Below are 16679 nucleotides of genomic sequence, written 5' to 3' on the forward strand. Positions count from 1 at the left end.
GGATGTTTCGGATTCAACCACTTTTTTAATATATACACCTATATGTATGATATGAATTTTATTCCACGAAAAGTTGATGTTCGTGAATGGATTATAAGGATTTGAAATGCTATGTTAAGTAATACATTCACTTTAGTCTCAGATTTATTTTAGAACATTATTATTAAATACTACTGGGGTCGTGCATGTAGAAAAATAAAATCGTCGAGGGATAGATGTGACTGTCGATCGGGGTCCGGTCGAAAGCTGTTAAGTTCTTTCTTTTATAACGCAAGTAAATGTAAATAAACACATAAAAGATAACCAGTATGGCGGCATTGAAAATTTCAACCCCCGCATTGCTTTACACTTTACCGGCCCGCTATTCGCCATAAATAAATCGCGAAACGATTTCAAGATTTTAAGCAAGAGGAACGTTAAGGATACTCCGACTAAATTCCCATAAAAATACAGAATTATTTACGCGAAAAGCAATTTACTAACGAATAATTACAGGCCGGGCCATTATTCTGCTTATAAATTTAAACTGATTTGTGAAAAATAAGTTTGCAGTATTGAATTTGACGTTGAACTTTTGGACCGAGGCTGGTCTGGATGAGATGCCTTCGGTTAGGTCGTTCCTTCTTATTGTCAGTTTCATTCCTTTGACATTTTGAATAGTAGTATAGTTGACGACACCCGGAAGTCTTTTGTCCAAAATTCACATCTCGTTACTGTTACTATTGGGTTATTCTTAAATGAAAGTGAAAGTTAGCCCAAAAGAGGCAAAAGATTAGTATGCAGATGATGTAGCAGTATTAGCATCTAGCAGGGAGGAGTTAGAGATAGCTTTAAATAAAATGGAAGCGGTACTGACAAAACAGTCTTGTATGAAAATAAATAAAAGGAAATCAAAAATACTGGTATTCTAGGGAGGAGAAAGTAGGGAAAGAGCTAATATAAAGATAGGAGACGAAAAATTAGAAGAAGTGGCCGATTTTAGGTATCTGGAAAGTCAGATAGCACAGGACGAAAGGAGTAGTAGGGATATAAAGCAGGGGATAGCGCAGGGTCGACTTCTAATAAAAAGAAGTCACTTCTATGCTCGCGAACAATTATTTAGAAAATCGGAAATGTTTGTTAAGGTGTATGTTTGGCGGAAAAGGAAAAGTTTAAAATCGTTCGAAATGTGATGTTACCGACGAATGATGAAGATACCATGGATAGGAAAGGTTAGAAATGAAGAGGTATTAGAGGGAATAGAGATTTTACGGAAGTCAATAAAAAATAGGCGACATAGGTTGGTAGGTCAGAGGCATATTAGATGCAGAAATGGGAGTGAAGAGGAGTAGAGGTACACCTTGGTTCGTAAGTAGTCAAGAGATGTTCTAGTTTCAGGGAAATGCGAAAATTATCTCAGGATAGGAAGGAGGGGAAGTGCGTGTCCAACCAGTCTTAGGACTGACGACCTTATAATGAGGATGAGTTTCACTTCATTATAAACGTATTCCATAAATTGTTTCGAGTTTCAGCCATAAAGAAATTGTGTGTTTCTATTCTGATTTTATTGACCTGGAGNAAAAATACTGGTATTCTAGGGAGGAGAAAGTAGGGAAAGAGCTAATATAAAGATAGGAGACGAAAAATTAGAAGAAGTGGCCGATTTTAGGTATCCGGAAAGTCAGATAGCACAGGACGAAAGGAGTAGTAGGAATAGCGCAGGGTCGAATTTTAATAAAAACAAGTCACTTCTATGCTCGCGAACAATTAATTTAGAAAATCGGAAATGTTTGCTAAAGGTGTATGTTTGGCGGAAAAGGAAAAGTTAAAATCGTTCGAAATGTGGTGTTACCGACGAATAATGAGGATACCATGGATAGGAAAGGTTAGAAATGAAGAGGTATTAGAGGGAATAGAGATTTTACGGAAGTCAATAAAAAATAGACGAGATAGGTTAGTAGGTCAGAGGCATATTAGATGCAGAAATGGGAGTGAAGAGTAGAGTACACCTTGGTTAGATTACTGTTCGTAAATAGTCAAGAGATGTTCTAGTTTCAGGGAAATGCGAAAATTATCTTAGGATAGGAAGGAGGGGAAGTGCGTTTCCAACCAGTCTTAGGACCGACGACCTTACGATGAGGATGAGTTTTAGTTCATCATAAATGTATTACAAAAATTGTTTCGTGTTTCAGCAATAAAGAAATTATGTCTTTCTAAGTATTCTGATTTTATTGACCTGGAGAATGTTTAGTAGGTTCTGGACCGTCTCTTTGTTGATTCATGGAAAAAATACAGCTGACAAGTTACTTTTTACGGGTTTACATTAGCTATTAAGATTTTATCGCCGATTCGTAAAAGCACTTTAATGCATAACAATGTGTATTCAGCGAAATTGCATCGAGTGATGTACACAAGTAAATACATACGTACTTGTGTGTTTTGACACTAACTCCCTTTTGTAAAATATGTTTCGGAGTTGTACGGAATTTTTGTGCGAGTCAAGTAACTGCCTAGTAGAAATAGGATTGCACCTGTGTAGGTATGATGCATGCCACTTATGCATATGTAGAAGGCAATTTTCCCTCGTGGTACGATATTATTCATAGCTCGTGGTAGATACCGTAAAAGTTTCGACGTTTTATGATCCATTTGTTTATTTATTATAAAGATTATACGAGCGTTGGAGAGCCTAGCGTCATATTTTCTAATAATTAAATACTTTAAAAATGTGCTTTTAGGTATTTGCGATTACAAACTGCTTTTATGACCATAATAAGCTGGAAGTGATTCTTGTACGTAATCTAAATAAGCGAAGGATCGTTTACAAGTACAAACCCACATTGTTTCTGTAGGATTTCCGAAGAACATTCCGAATCTCCAAAAGGGTTTAAACTAACTAAACTGACTAATTTAAGGGGTGAGGATGTTATAAAGTTAAATTAAGATCATAATATATACCTACCTATGTACATTTTAAGTTTTGAACACTTGTTAAACTTTTCACGTTAATCGATGCGCAGAAGAAACATTAACTCTAAGGGTTGTTAATGGATCCTTTGGCTATTTACGACATTAGGTAACTTTTATAACAATATTTTAAACCAAACATACAGAACGTTGTTGTGATTGTATCACATTTAAAGTCATATACGAAAAACGCTTCTTCCTAATGTGGTGGAGGCGCCGGACATCTTGGTACGAATCCACGTTTTTTTATGTTTGCTTTAGAGGATAGATAATAATTTAATCAACGATTTGATAGAAATAAATAATTTCAAAAAAAATATTAACAATAAGNATTGTAGTGACTAAATTGGTCAACTTTTCCGTGCAGTACTGTACGGATTATACGCTCCTCGCCGGTTAAGAGTTGTCTCCTTTCTTTTCTGGCCTAGTGCAGTTCTTTTCTACTTTGGGCCGGTCAAACTGAAGGTCACATCGCTGCAGAAAGTAAACGAAGTATAACTAAGTAGGAAATAATTTTAGGATATTTTTTTAATAAAAAAGCAAGGTAATTCTTGTATAAGAGTGGAGGTATTTGCACGAACTTCCCTATACTACTTCGTATTTTTTTCCATCTTTTTGTTAATTGCATATAACATTTACAATATCGTTATGTTTGGTTCTCAATCCGCCACTAGTGGAGTTTACGATTCCTTATGTCATAGTTTACCCTTTCGCAACCGGTATGTATGTAATTTAATGATTTTGATAAAATTCATACAGTAGATGTGTTTTTGGTCATTATAGAACATGAAAGCTCGCTATTTTGTTCTTATGTAGAGGTAAACCTTTTAAAATTCTAACAACAAAGTCTGATGAATGCATAATGTGAATGATATTTTAATTCGAAATTCCTTTCTTGGAGAGATCCGTACCTTGATTGAAAAAACGCAAACGGGAAGAGAAGGGCAAAGAATAGCGATGGTTTACACCGTGTCAATTCTCAGTTGCCGTCATCATTTGTTTTCCCGTCTCGAATTTTCTCGCCGTACGCAGTCAATGATCTGAAAATCTAATTTCCTCAGTCTTGACGGCCGTTTTCGTGGCGGAACAGAAAAGCAAGTAGCTTCTTGCACGTCTGTTGGGGTGGCATTTATCATCGGGTACAAGTATGGCAAGCGACAGGGCGCAATCAGACACAGAGAAAGATAGAGCGCGGAGGAATGAAAACACGGCGCTAATCACAGCTGTTAAAATGTTATTCTGTAACACGAATTCTTTCTGCATCGGGACGCTTTTGTTGTTGTGAAGAGAATAAAGGAGAAGGGATCCAAATTAAAATGCTACACAGAAAATTATTTGAGGAAAGTGATGTTCATTTTTTGCTTTACTATCGTTATCTACTTCTCCTTGAGGACGACCCTTTGAGTATAAAATTTAATTTGGTAGGAATTCATTTTGTACCTTCCCTTTTCTTTATAAGGTTTCCAATAAAGGTACTCATCACCAGCCATCGCCTTTCTATTCGCGAATCTACATTTGAACGGTCGAATCGAAGGCAGTGAGTGGTCCGTTACAAGAAGTGGATTTCCGATTTCATAATTCTGTAATAATTTCCCCGGAGAGGGTATGCGCAATAGATGCATCAGGGGTGCCCTACGGCTCATAAATCAGACCGTGAACGTCCCGGAGCAACGTAGACTAAACATGACTAGCACAATTGGCTCATCTCCCTTCGAATGCACGATTGTTGGTCACATCAATCACAGTTCAAGAATTTTCCGACGACAGATGGATTGATTAAGTGGATTGTACGTTGATGCTTGGGCAAATTTCACCCTCAATTCCATAATTTCAATATGTTGACAGATAAAGGAGTAGGTGAAGGACGGTAAACGTGAATGTATTATTAACGTCTTTGTTAATATGTAAACTAACTCATACCAAGTGTCAGTCGTCTATTACTTTTAAAGTTATAGTTCTCTTGGCGGGTAGAGAGTAAAAGTATAATATCTGAAGGAAGTTGTGTCGCAATGTACGCTACCCGCAAATGATAATTGTCAACTGTCAACTGTCAGTTGTAAACTGTCAGCTGTCAACTGTCAACTGTCAGTTGTAAACTGTCAGCTGTCAACTGTCAACTGTCAGTTGTAAACTGTCAGCTGTCAGCTGTCAACTGTCAATTGTCAACCGGCAACTGTCAATTGCCAACTGTCAACTGTTAACTGTCAGCTATAAACTGTCAACCGTCAACTGTTAACTGTCAACTGTTAACTAACAACCGCCAATTGTCAACTATTAACTGTCTGATACAATCGAAACCTCGACATTGTTTCAATACATACATGATTGTTATATATTATTAAAAATAGTTCATCATGTGCTCTCCTATTTATAAATTTATCTATTTAAGTTGAAATTAAAGTTTAATAAATTAATAAGGTAATAGACAAGATTTGGCTAAATTTTCCATTCTTAATTAGTCATGCGGTCTTCTAAGATATTTTCGGTAGTAGTTCCATCCATGAGAAATAATCATTTTTGCTATTATACAGTTTTGCAATAAACAACATTTCAATTCAATGAGGGATTTAGATGTAGACATTTCGACATCTTTTTATTTTTCAAGCTCAATTGGTGGCACACAATAAGAGAAAATTTGACGATCCCAAGAAGGAATTCTTTAAAAAATATTTAATAAACCGAGTTCTTGGAGACCTGAACGACCCTGTCGTCCTCATGGGTACGACAACAAGGCACCTCATATATTATTCCTGGAATTTATCATTTTTCCTTCAGCATTTCTTTTGATAATGTCTGATGGTGTCCCCGAGAAGAAGTTTTTTCACAGTCGCCTGTTCTAGTCGAAGTATTCTAAAACTTTCTTAAGGTCTTCAATCGTCGAATTCCCCATTTTTCTTTTGTTTGGAATGTTGTCGTGGTTCAAAGGACTTTTTTCTTTTATATTTTTTCATTCATTTAAATGCACCACACAGTGTGTTCAACCTGATTCTAGCACTGTAAAATTCGACTAAATTGTCAACAGAGACTTTGTTTATTGGCATCAGAAGTGCCACTGCGTGCTACGAACTGAAAACAAAAACAAAATGGCGGATTTAAGCCGCCATATTGTAAGAAAAGAAGTTAAAATATATTGAAAGGAGTGGATTTTAATGGTTCTAAGAATTGTAAATCATCTACAGTACCTTTACTATGCAATGTTATCTACATACGTATACTTCGTTTACTTTCTGTAGCAATGTGACCTTCAGTTTGACCAGCGCAAAGTAGAAAAGAACAGCACTAGGCCAGAAAAGAAAGGAGACAACTCTTGGCCAAACTCGTAACCGGTGAGGAGCGTATAATCCGTACAGTACTGCACGGAAAAATTGACCATTTTATCCACTACAATTGCATTGCTCAAATGTGCTGTTATTGGTATCATTTACTACTGAAAACATCAACGAGATGTTTATTTATATTTAAAGACATATTAAAGGCTTTAACGCTTGTTTTCGACTCGCACTACAATTCATGATTGAACAAAACTTTTGGTAGGTACTGTATGAAAAAGTATGTTTAATGAACAAGAGTCGAAAGTATAATGTGCTTTTTTCTCCCTACCTATGATTTTGCCAGTGCGCATCCAAGACATTGGAAGGGGCACATCGCTAGAGAAAGTAAATGAAGTGTACTATATGCCTATGTGGTAAGAAATTCTGAACAAAATGCTCAGTAGAACAACTTCTTATTGATTCGCGTTAGGCTAGAAAAGAATAGAAGAGGTTCCTGTAGCAATTTCTGTAATGAAGCATCATCCTTAAAGTAAATGTTAGAGTCTTAGACCGTCGTTCACAACAATGAGGGTGTTTCAACTAGTGATTTTGTATGCGAAGTGAACGTGGCGAACGTACTTACTCATCTCCGGGGAAATATGTCACGGACTTCGAGATTTTCTGTTTTCTTCTTCGCTGAGTAACTCAAGTTTAAAGTTTGTACATTCGTCTGGGAACTTAATTCATGTGCATCCCCAACTTTGTTAGTCAGGATTAAGTAGTAGCAATTTGATTTAAACGAACTCTTTTTTTAATTGCCACGGAAGATTTTAATGTACAGGGCGATATTTTTCTCGTGTATTTCACGTTTCTATTACAAAACCTAGTAAGTAGGTATTCTAAAATTATTTAGGGATTACGTTTAAGTCATCGAGACATTCAGATACACGTTTCTATTGTATGATATTTTAGGTGTATTCATCATTATTATCATTATCATCATCATCATCATAGGGTCGTCAGTCTTAAGACTAGTTGGGCACGCACCCCCACTCCCTTAACTCCCGTTTCTGCTTCTAATATGTCTCTAACTAGCCTTTCATGCTCGAGAACACTTCCTCATTTTTTACATACCTCCTCTATCCATAGCATCCTCATCATTCGCATATGATATCCCATTTCGAACGCTTCTAACGTTAGGACTATTGTGTCTTCCTATTTTCAAAAAGACGGATTGTGCCGTTAACTGTCGGTGCACCGGAAGGAACGGGTTTGTAGGAATTTCAGATTCCCGGCGGTTTATCTGGAAACGTTTTCCCGCCTCCTGTCAAACGTAATGTTGTGTATGTTAATACAGTTGAAGATAAACGAGTACCGAAAGTAGTCTATGCAGTATACGTGAAACAACACTTTAATAATTATACTTAGGTATTGTATCTAGCAGAAAACAAAGGGAGACAACTAATTTTTTACATTTTGTTTCAGTTGTATCCAACAAGATTTCCTAAAACTTTTTCTTCATCTGGAGAGCGGCGATATAAATGAATATACCCCGTGGACAGCTTTGCTGTGTGGCGAATTGAAAGAACTACCCTCACATACACTCTACTCTTCAGGTCCTGGACTAGTTTTAGAGTTTCATACGGGGCCACAAATGCCAAAGCCTTCAGGTTTCCTTGGCACATTCAGGTTCATCGACAAAAGTAAGTTTCCCTTGAAGTCTCTTTTTGTGTTTTACGGTAAAATTCTGTAGAAGTGCTTTTGGAGTGGGTTATTTAGTTAGTTTTAATCAATCTCAACTTGTATATTTGCTGCCGTTTAGAGAATAACTACAAACGGCATTCCGCACGCCATCTGTTGTTATTTTACTCACTGCATCACTACATTGCCAGAGAAAGTATTACTTTTGTACATACGTTCTAGGAGTATCACAGAAACGTGTTTGTTCTTCATTATTCCTACAATTCTGCCAACATTCTGAGACATGTGCGTTATACAATATGTAAAACATAATAGTCGAACGGAGTCTCGTCATGTTAACGAGAATACTCATTACCTTTAAAGAAGTAGAGAACAGAAAATAAGCGAGATGTGATGGCGGAATATCAAACACGTTCTTTCGAAAAAAGAAATACGCGAAAAACAAGCTACGCAAGCATGTAAAATATAAATCGCTTCATTTTTAGACCATGCCTGTATATGTATATATACTGTTCGTTTCTATTAGAAACAAATGAATAAAAGATGAAAGAAACAACCACAGTTATTATAAACATGGACGCAAAAAAATATTGAATATACTATTGGGATCCGTCAAATGGGAGGAGCCTAAAAACATGGCGCCGATTAGGGAAAATTTATCGTAGTTCCTATAGTGTACCGTGCAATTTCCAAGTTTAAAATTACGATAAAATGATAGGTATTGACACAATATGTGATTGGGCTGACACAAAGCCTCGGAAAGGAAATTTCATTGAAGGTGAGTGTGTTTTTAATGCCAATCACATTATAAAATTCGGAAATAACAATTCCGTCAAATTTACTGCCTACTTTTTACAAACTTCGGATTGAAAAAGTGATTCACGTTATATAATCGGTGAGGTGATTTAACCAATATCATATCAATGACTTGCACGTGCAAAGCCGATTTAAGAAAACGTTCCAAACACATTATTGCAACTTTGTTGTATTGCAGCAGGTAGGTTCTTAACCTCAAAATACTTATATCATATCATTAGAATTGTGTTAAATCAATTACACAGGAATAAATAATTTCTCACTTTATAATTTTAGTATGATTCTAGTTTTAAATATTAAGGTTATGGCTNTATATTTTTCAGAAATTCTATGACATTGTTAGTTACTAATAGTGGATTAATATGCAATATTAATTTGAAATCATTTTTTCGATTTAAATTTTATATTAAATATATGAAATTCTATGACATGGTTAGTTACTAATAGTGGATTAATATGCAATATTAATTTGAAATCATATTTTCGATTTAAATTTAAACAATTTTTCCCTCATTCGAGTTATAAATTTTGCCACCAGATGGTGTATGCCCATTTGACGGATCCCAATACAGTTGCTTGTTCTTTGTTTATTATTAAATTATTGCATACGTATGTTTTCAGGATCGAACACATTCGCTTATAAACCGCTTAATAAAGTTTCAGTGATGTTTTTCGTTTAGAACAGTATTAAACATACATGATTATTTTAGAATGATGAAACTTGAGGTTAATTCATTTTGTTTAAGAGTGTAATATATATAAGTATATAAGCAAAAGTTGGTGTAGTTTCCACCCCACGCTAAACTAGTTTTCATTTAAGTCGAAACTTAATTAGGTATTATTTTATAATTAGTTGGAAAAGTTTAATGGATCAAAACATCGCCATCGTCCTGACTGTTTGAAAAAGGACGTCTCTCAGCATCGTGAGAAACGTCCTCTTAATTAGCTGCCTAAACTTTTGTTGATGCTTGCTTAAAAAGTGGCTAATTAGTTCGTTTATTCAAACGCGTGGTGTATTTTTAGGCGCAAAAGCAGCTTCAATTATCATAGAAACGCGGGTTTAATTAAGATTGTAACACAAAATTATAAGATGATAAAATAAATGCGACGATTTAAAAAAGAAAAAGGAAATAAAACTCAGTGTTAATATGGTTTAAATGTTTTATATATGAAACGCTTTGACATTTAATAGTGGTTAATATGAAAAACATTGAATTAATTTTCAATATTTTAACCACTGTTGTGACACCCTCGCCGGGAATCGAACAGCCGGGATCTTTGGCTTTACGCATCAATGTCCTGACCACTCAGCGACGACAGATGACAACAGCAACAACGATAAACCGAATTTATCAGGTCACAGATCCGTCAAATTAAGGTAATCGTATTACGTATTACTATATATATGAACAACAGGTGCCACAATAGCAACAAATTTTCCCTCATTAATCTGAGGTAATTTATACTGGTTAAAATTTGAAAATGAATTTTCACATTAATATTTAAATCTTTTAGTAAGTGAGATTTCATCTATCATTAATTCTGTTAGCTATCAGACCACAATTAAGACATATAATTTATATTAAAATCCAATACCAAGATCCGCGCTTTCGCTTACAGTAAACGGTCATGAATGGTATTATGGACACATACATATATATGTAGGCACTATAAAGATGGGTTTCCACGTTCCACGACAGGAACATGCGACAGGTTGCTTTAGGTAGGCTGAAGTAGCACCTTTAAAGATATCGAATCTCGACGGACTGGATGCGCCATCACGGATCATTCCGCATCACTTCGGGAAGCACCCTTCCCACGCCGTGTTGGCACGAGCTGGTGCGGCCCGGCTTGCGATTTCACCGACCGTAGGAAGCCACCTTAAGCTTTTAATTTTCGTTGGTTTTCATTTTGGTCGATGGATACAACTTATCACAGTTTAAAATTAGCGTGCAACATTCATTCAATGAAAAGTTTCTTTTAAGCAAATGGATTAATTTTATGCAATCTTTTGTGAGACCGGCGTTCTTATTTAATGGTAATTAAAAGGCCCACTTTCGGTAGCTGAAAACTTAGCCCATTAATTTTGTCGCGAGTAGGAAAAGAAGAAAATTTCACATTGAATGGGAACAGTGCTTTGTGGCTTGAATGCGTGACTTGACACCAACATTTTTGAACGACATAGTGCTTTTACTGTTAGCATCGGTTGACGACAAAAAGCTCGAAGCGTTAATTTCTAAAGGCCTTCGAAAGTCCCTAAGGCGTTTTTTCTTCGTTAAATCAAATCCGTCGTATCATTTCTCCACCACCGAATGCGTCCTGAATAAGAAAAAGCTTTTAAAAACGAAACCGCTATCAACAACGCCGAGTTTTCTTCATCATCCTCGTCAACCACAAAATGAGAATTAGCAGTCGACAATCAACTCACATCATACAAGGTGTTCAGATTTTTTTTTTCAAATTTTTTATTTGACGAATTATTAGCAATTAAAGGTGTCTCTACTCATTCGTAAAATAAAACGGCATAGTTTCTCTAAACATTGTTGTCGTAGGTCAACTGTCTTTGCTTACAGCAAAAGAGAAAGCTCACTTTGATCTATTACTTATATACTTTTGTGTTTAATTGTTGAAAAGATTTTGTAAGTTTGTCCAAAAGCTGCCAAATGATTCAAGTATTTTTTTTTAAAATATTTTTATGGTATGCATACAATTATATAGTGACGTCAACTTGGCATTTGATCGTTTGAAATCTCATTTAGCCATGTATGCTGTACATATTGTTGTATACTCTAAAATAAGGGTAGATTATATAATAAATCATTATAGACAGTAATTGCTACCCCCACTACACTAGATAAGATTTTTTTGTATAAAAGGGGATGCTCTTTCCGAATAAAGTCAGTTTTACTTTTAGTTCTTAACCTACGTTAACATTAAGAATTGTAAGTTAATACTCAATAAATGTTTATCATATTACAAGGCGACTTAATTAGTACTCTCTAATTATTCGTTAGTTGGTGAAAACATAATTAGCATTTGGTTCATACTGAGGTGACAATAGTCATTAGTCGGTGAACGGAGCATTCTTCAATAATTATTTGTGAAGGTGTAATCCATTTTTGAAAAGTGTCTATTAGTGTCTGAACATTAAAAGTTCATTTTCGAGCGACACAATAATTGAAAGTGTGAATAGGTAATTCATCGATCACCAGAAATAATCAATTTACACTTTCTAACAAGAGTCCGGAGTCTCATTTAAAACTGCCCTGGTGTCAGAAGTTAGACAAGGACACTCAATTATTGTTTGGAGGTCAGGAATCCAACAATATATTATAAGGGATATTAATGGCGTGAACATTCAAAATTTGGAGTACTGGTTCAAAATGTCAATATTTTCACATGCGTGCATGTTCGGCACTTGCTAATTAACGATTTAACGAGGCAACAGAGATNTAAAATATTTTTATGGTATGCATACAATTATATAGTGACGTCAACTTGGCATTTGATCGTTTGAAATCTCATTTAGCCATGTATGCTGTACATATATTATAAGGGATATTAATGGCGTGAACATTCAAAATTTGGAGTACTGGTTCAAAATGTCAATATTTTCACATGCGTGCATGTTCGGCACTTGCTAATTAACGATTTAACGAGGCAACAGAGATCACTTGAATTTCGGCCGCTGTTTTTTATTCGTTGGCTAAACATCCAACATAAATGACGTTTCATTCGTCAACAACATTTTAAAAGTAAGACAAACAGAAAGCAGTTTTTTGTTTGTTCATTCCATCACTCGCAAATTCGAATGAATTGCGAAAACATCAAAGTAAAAATTACAAATTTTTTTCTCCACTGGTAAAATAGTATGAAAAATTCAAAGTTTTAATTATATTTTCTACCTACTAGGTAGATTCATATTTTCCTTACTCATTTAAATAAAGCCGACTTTTATTAAAAAGGGAATTTCTTGTGTAAAGGGAAAAACTACATTGAAAAGATGATAATTTTATGATAATGAAAACATTGTATGTTCAAGAAATTTCAAAACCGAATTAATTTAGGTCCATATTAAATATAAAAAGAAAAAGAAAAATCATATGGACTTCTACAGGAACAAGAACATTATATAGAAAAAGAGAAGTTTAACTTGAAAAGTTAACAAGCAATGGAAGTAATACTTGATAGTAGTTGAATAAATTTCAGCTAACTTGACTGTTGCTTTTTCAGAAATTATGCATTATATTAATGTCCAATACTTGCTTTTGTGCGGGAATTTCAGCTGATCTACAACATTAGTGTAAAGGCGGAGGGTAGGGCGGAAGACCCTCCTTTTAGGAATTGTGAAAATAAGTGATTAGTAGGAGGGAAATTCAAATGAAATGGAATATTATTTGCGATGTTAGACAGAATAAGTCAATAAGAAATAGGTTGGTAGGACACTTTTTCAGGGATGAAGGGCTAGTCAGAGACATATCAGGGGCAGAATCAGGAGTTAAGAGGAGTAGAGGCAGACCTAGATTAGATTACTGTTCGTAAATAGTTAAGGATGTGGGTTGTTTTAGTTTTAGGGAAATGCGAAGATTAGCTCAGCATAGGAAAGAGTGGAAGTGCGTGTCCAACCAGTCATCGGACTGACGATTTTATTATGATGATGATAGGCAGAATACCGAAATGAACGAATATGTTTTAATGATTGCTTTCCTTTGTTTCATAAAATGATATAGGTATTTAGACTGGTCTAGAGAAAGTAACGTGAAGGGGAGTTTTACAAAAGGGTTTAACTTTCGGGTAAACATTTTTTGTCTATTGTGCCTTAGGCGTAATACCTACATATCGTTAGTAGGAGCGTTTTTTCCTTCGGGAAAGAGTTGTAGATGGCATATCTAAAAAGCGACAGCTATTACTGTTTCTAAAGCAAATGAAAAGTAAACAAATGCACAGCTATTGAGCCTGAATATTATAGTGGAGCATCTGCAAATATTCAAATGCCTGTTTGTGTATAAGACTGCCGCAGTTGTCCACTGCATACATTTCTCTCTGCAAATTTAAAGCAAACCAAAAACTGAAGTAGGTGCAGACTTTTCGTTTTTAATAACGTATGCAATTGCACTGTAAACAGTCTTGTTAGACGTTTCATTTTTTATTTACTTTTAACAAGTTTGCAATTCATCACCGTATGGTCGTCAGTCCTAAGACTCCTCCATCTTCCCTTATCCTGAGCTAATCTCCTAATTTTCCTAAAACTAGAACAACCCACATCCTTAACTATTAAAGCAGTGATTTGGACTTGACAAGGAAATTATGGAAGGTCGACTGTTAAATTCCTTTAAATTTAGTTTGTTAATAATACTTGAGTGCTACTAGCTTTAATCAATTATCTCGCATTTTTTAAATAAGCATAGAAAAGTTTAAGCTGTTAATTAACAGAGCTCTTTTTCGCGAAGCTGAGATATCTTTAGTCAGACATTTCAGATTTCTTTTTAATTCATTAAACATTCAAAGTAATTAGGAATAAAATAATAATTATAAGTTTCGACCTGGACGGACCATTACTAAGCACTTACCAACTTTTATAAACTTGTAAAGTAAGAATAACAAAGGAAGAGCGTATGGTTAATAATAAACTAAAGTAATACAGGCAGTATATTGCCATCTAGTTGCAATTTGTTACCACTGACGCAAGAATTTACTAACTACTAAGTTCTTATTAACAAAGTTCGTGTGCCTAATATATATACAAATTGCATTGTCGGTTCAGTTGATACCTTAGTAGGGTTCAGTCGAACACACTTTACCAATTAGATGGCGATACCTTGCCTATACGTCGATATTACACAAACTCACTCTTTAGGAAGTGATTTAATCGAATGACATAGTCTAAAGGTTCAGATTATTATTTAGCATTCGGGAGATCACAGTTCGATTCCGGATCTTTCTGCCCTAGTCCAAGTTTTTCTTTGTGGTTTCCTTAGATAAATTCTGGAACAGTTATGCTGATGAGGTCTAATAAGGTCGAAATTGCGATTAGCGTCTGGTGGTTTCAAAAAATTTATAACTAAATTGAACTTAGTAAGTGTTTTTTTTTTTAACGTAAATGCTGATAACTAATTTGGACACGAACAAAATTAGTACACCAATAGAGACTTCTTTGTATATTCTGCATTTTAGTATACCAATGATTTGGTAAGCACCAACTGAAATAGGTAGTAATTTTTTTCCACGAATTCTAGCAAATTGTTGGTAAAATAGTGGCTTAAGTAAGCGTAAAACCTGAAAGGTTGTCTTAAATCTTCCCCGCGGGAACGTTGCATGGTGCAATCGAGGGTTAACTCGTGCCGTGTAAAACGAACCCCTTCTGTGTATATGTATGTATGTATACAGTAATGCCGTTCTTATGAATAAAACATCGTGATTGGGATCGTTTATTCAGTTCCAAATCCGACACAAATCTTTCCCGCATGAAGAACTGCTTTAACTTTGTCACTTGCAGGTCGTTTCTAATCCCTTGACGGTCGTTTGTTTAGTCGACGCCGGAACCATTCACGATATTTACACGATACGTTTTACGCGTGATTGAGAAATGGGACAGACGCAAGTCACTGTCACGCTTCTTCTGTTACGCGATATCCTTCTGAAGGCAACATTCCACGGGTTGGCGATTGGCTTAAACTTGCTAAAAAAAGGCATTAAAAAAAACGCATTCATATATAATTGTTTTAGAAGCACGGCAGTAGTTCTAGTGCAAAATTATTTTCTCATGAAGGTTCATTTTCGTCCTTTTTCTACTGTTTACCTTCTCAACTCCTACTCTTACGTCACGGCCGTCAGCCATCTTCTACAGCTGTCATCGTCAGCCATCTTCGACAGCCGTCACCGTCAGCCATCTTCGACAGCTGTCATCTTCAGCCATGTTCGACAGCTGTCATCGTCAGCCATCTTCGACAGCTGTCATCGTCAGCCATCTTCGGCTACGGATGAGATATCACGGACCCCAGCAGTAGACGCGTATTTGATGATCAGTGAACAACAGATGATGGCCGTGACGTTAGAGTAGGAGTGGATGGGGTAAAAAAATAGAAAAAGGAATTTATGCTAACAGTTGTTAAGGTTCAGTGAACATGACTCAGTGACAATAAGGTTGATGTTCAATGGACCTTGACAACAATAACAAAAATAATTAAACTAGACTAAATAGCAAACAACTTTCATGATTAAAACCAAACAGCAGCTTTTAAAGCTGAAACTAAAGAAGCGCTTTAACGTGAAGTATAAGTAGTGCTCTAACGGTCAGGACTAAAAGCTGCTAGGTATATACACATATTTCGAAGGAGGGGTCAAGAAAAGCTTCAGTGTTCAAGACATATAGAGGATTTCTTTAGCCTTAACTCTTCTACTTCTTTGCCATGATTCTAAAATTTGACTTTAGACGTGATTCCAGTCAGCTTCTTTAATTAACAGGCATTAATATGTTTTCAAAGACTAATTTTCTTTTACAACTTTAATTCCTAAATTATACATGGAACCGTTAATTGAATGATATGGTGTTCCTTCACCTTCAATTGTTCTGCGACCGTCGCAATACCTGCAAATGTAACGGTAATGGGGTCATTTTAGCGCATTGTACACACATGTCGTTTTATTCCCACGTATCACATTAGACTACGTCGCAAAATTGCTTGAGAGAATTTGCGCCATCCGCAAGCGGGGGTGGATTACTTCCGAATTGCGTATTCAGTTACACGGCCAGCAAAAATTACCCTGTTTTCCAAGATAATCGATGTTTTTGTGCACACGACAGAACATAAATGTTTTATGCAAATATCATCCGTGCATGCTTTATAAAGCTCCCTCGACAATACTACCCTGTAGTGTCTCGTACGTACAAATGCACGTGCATACATATTTGTATTTATACGTATGCTACCTAGAACGTACCTAACATGGAGATAATTTCAGATA

At 35.7% G+C, this 16679-nt stretch overlaps 1 protein-coding gene across 2 annotated transcripts in view; it reads left to right on the plus strand.

Moving 5' to 3' along the window:
- LOC108735727 (suppressor of lurcher protein 1-like) overlaps window positions 1–16679 on the plus strand; it is a 130121-nt gene that overhangs the window by 94181 nt on the left and 19261 nt on the right. For both annotated transcript variants that reach the window (XM_018467833.2, XM_018467835.1), the window contains exon 5: window positions 7683–7900. In XM_018467833.2, the coding sequence (XP_018323335.1) occupies window positions 7683–7900 (218 nt within the window). The remainder of the gene's footprint in view (window positions 1–7682; window positions 7901–16679) is intronic.

This window comes from Agrilus planipennis, unplaced genomic scaffold (assembly GCF_000699045.2).
Source record: "Agrilus planipennis isolate EAB-ADULT unplaced genomic scaffold, Apla_2.0 scaffold86, whole genome shotgun sequence".
Classification (NCBI taxonomy): Eukaryota; Metazoa; Arthropoda; class Insecta; order Coleoptera; family Buprestidae; genus Agrilus; species Agrilus planipennis.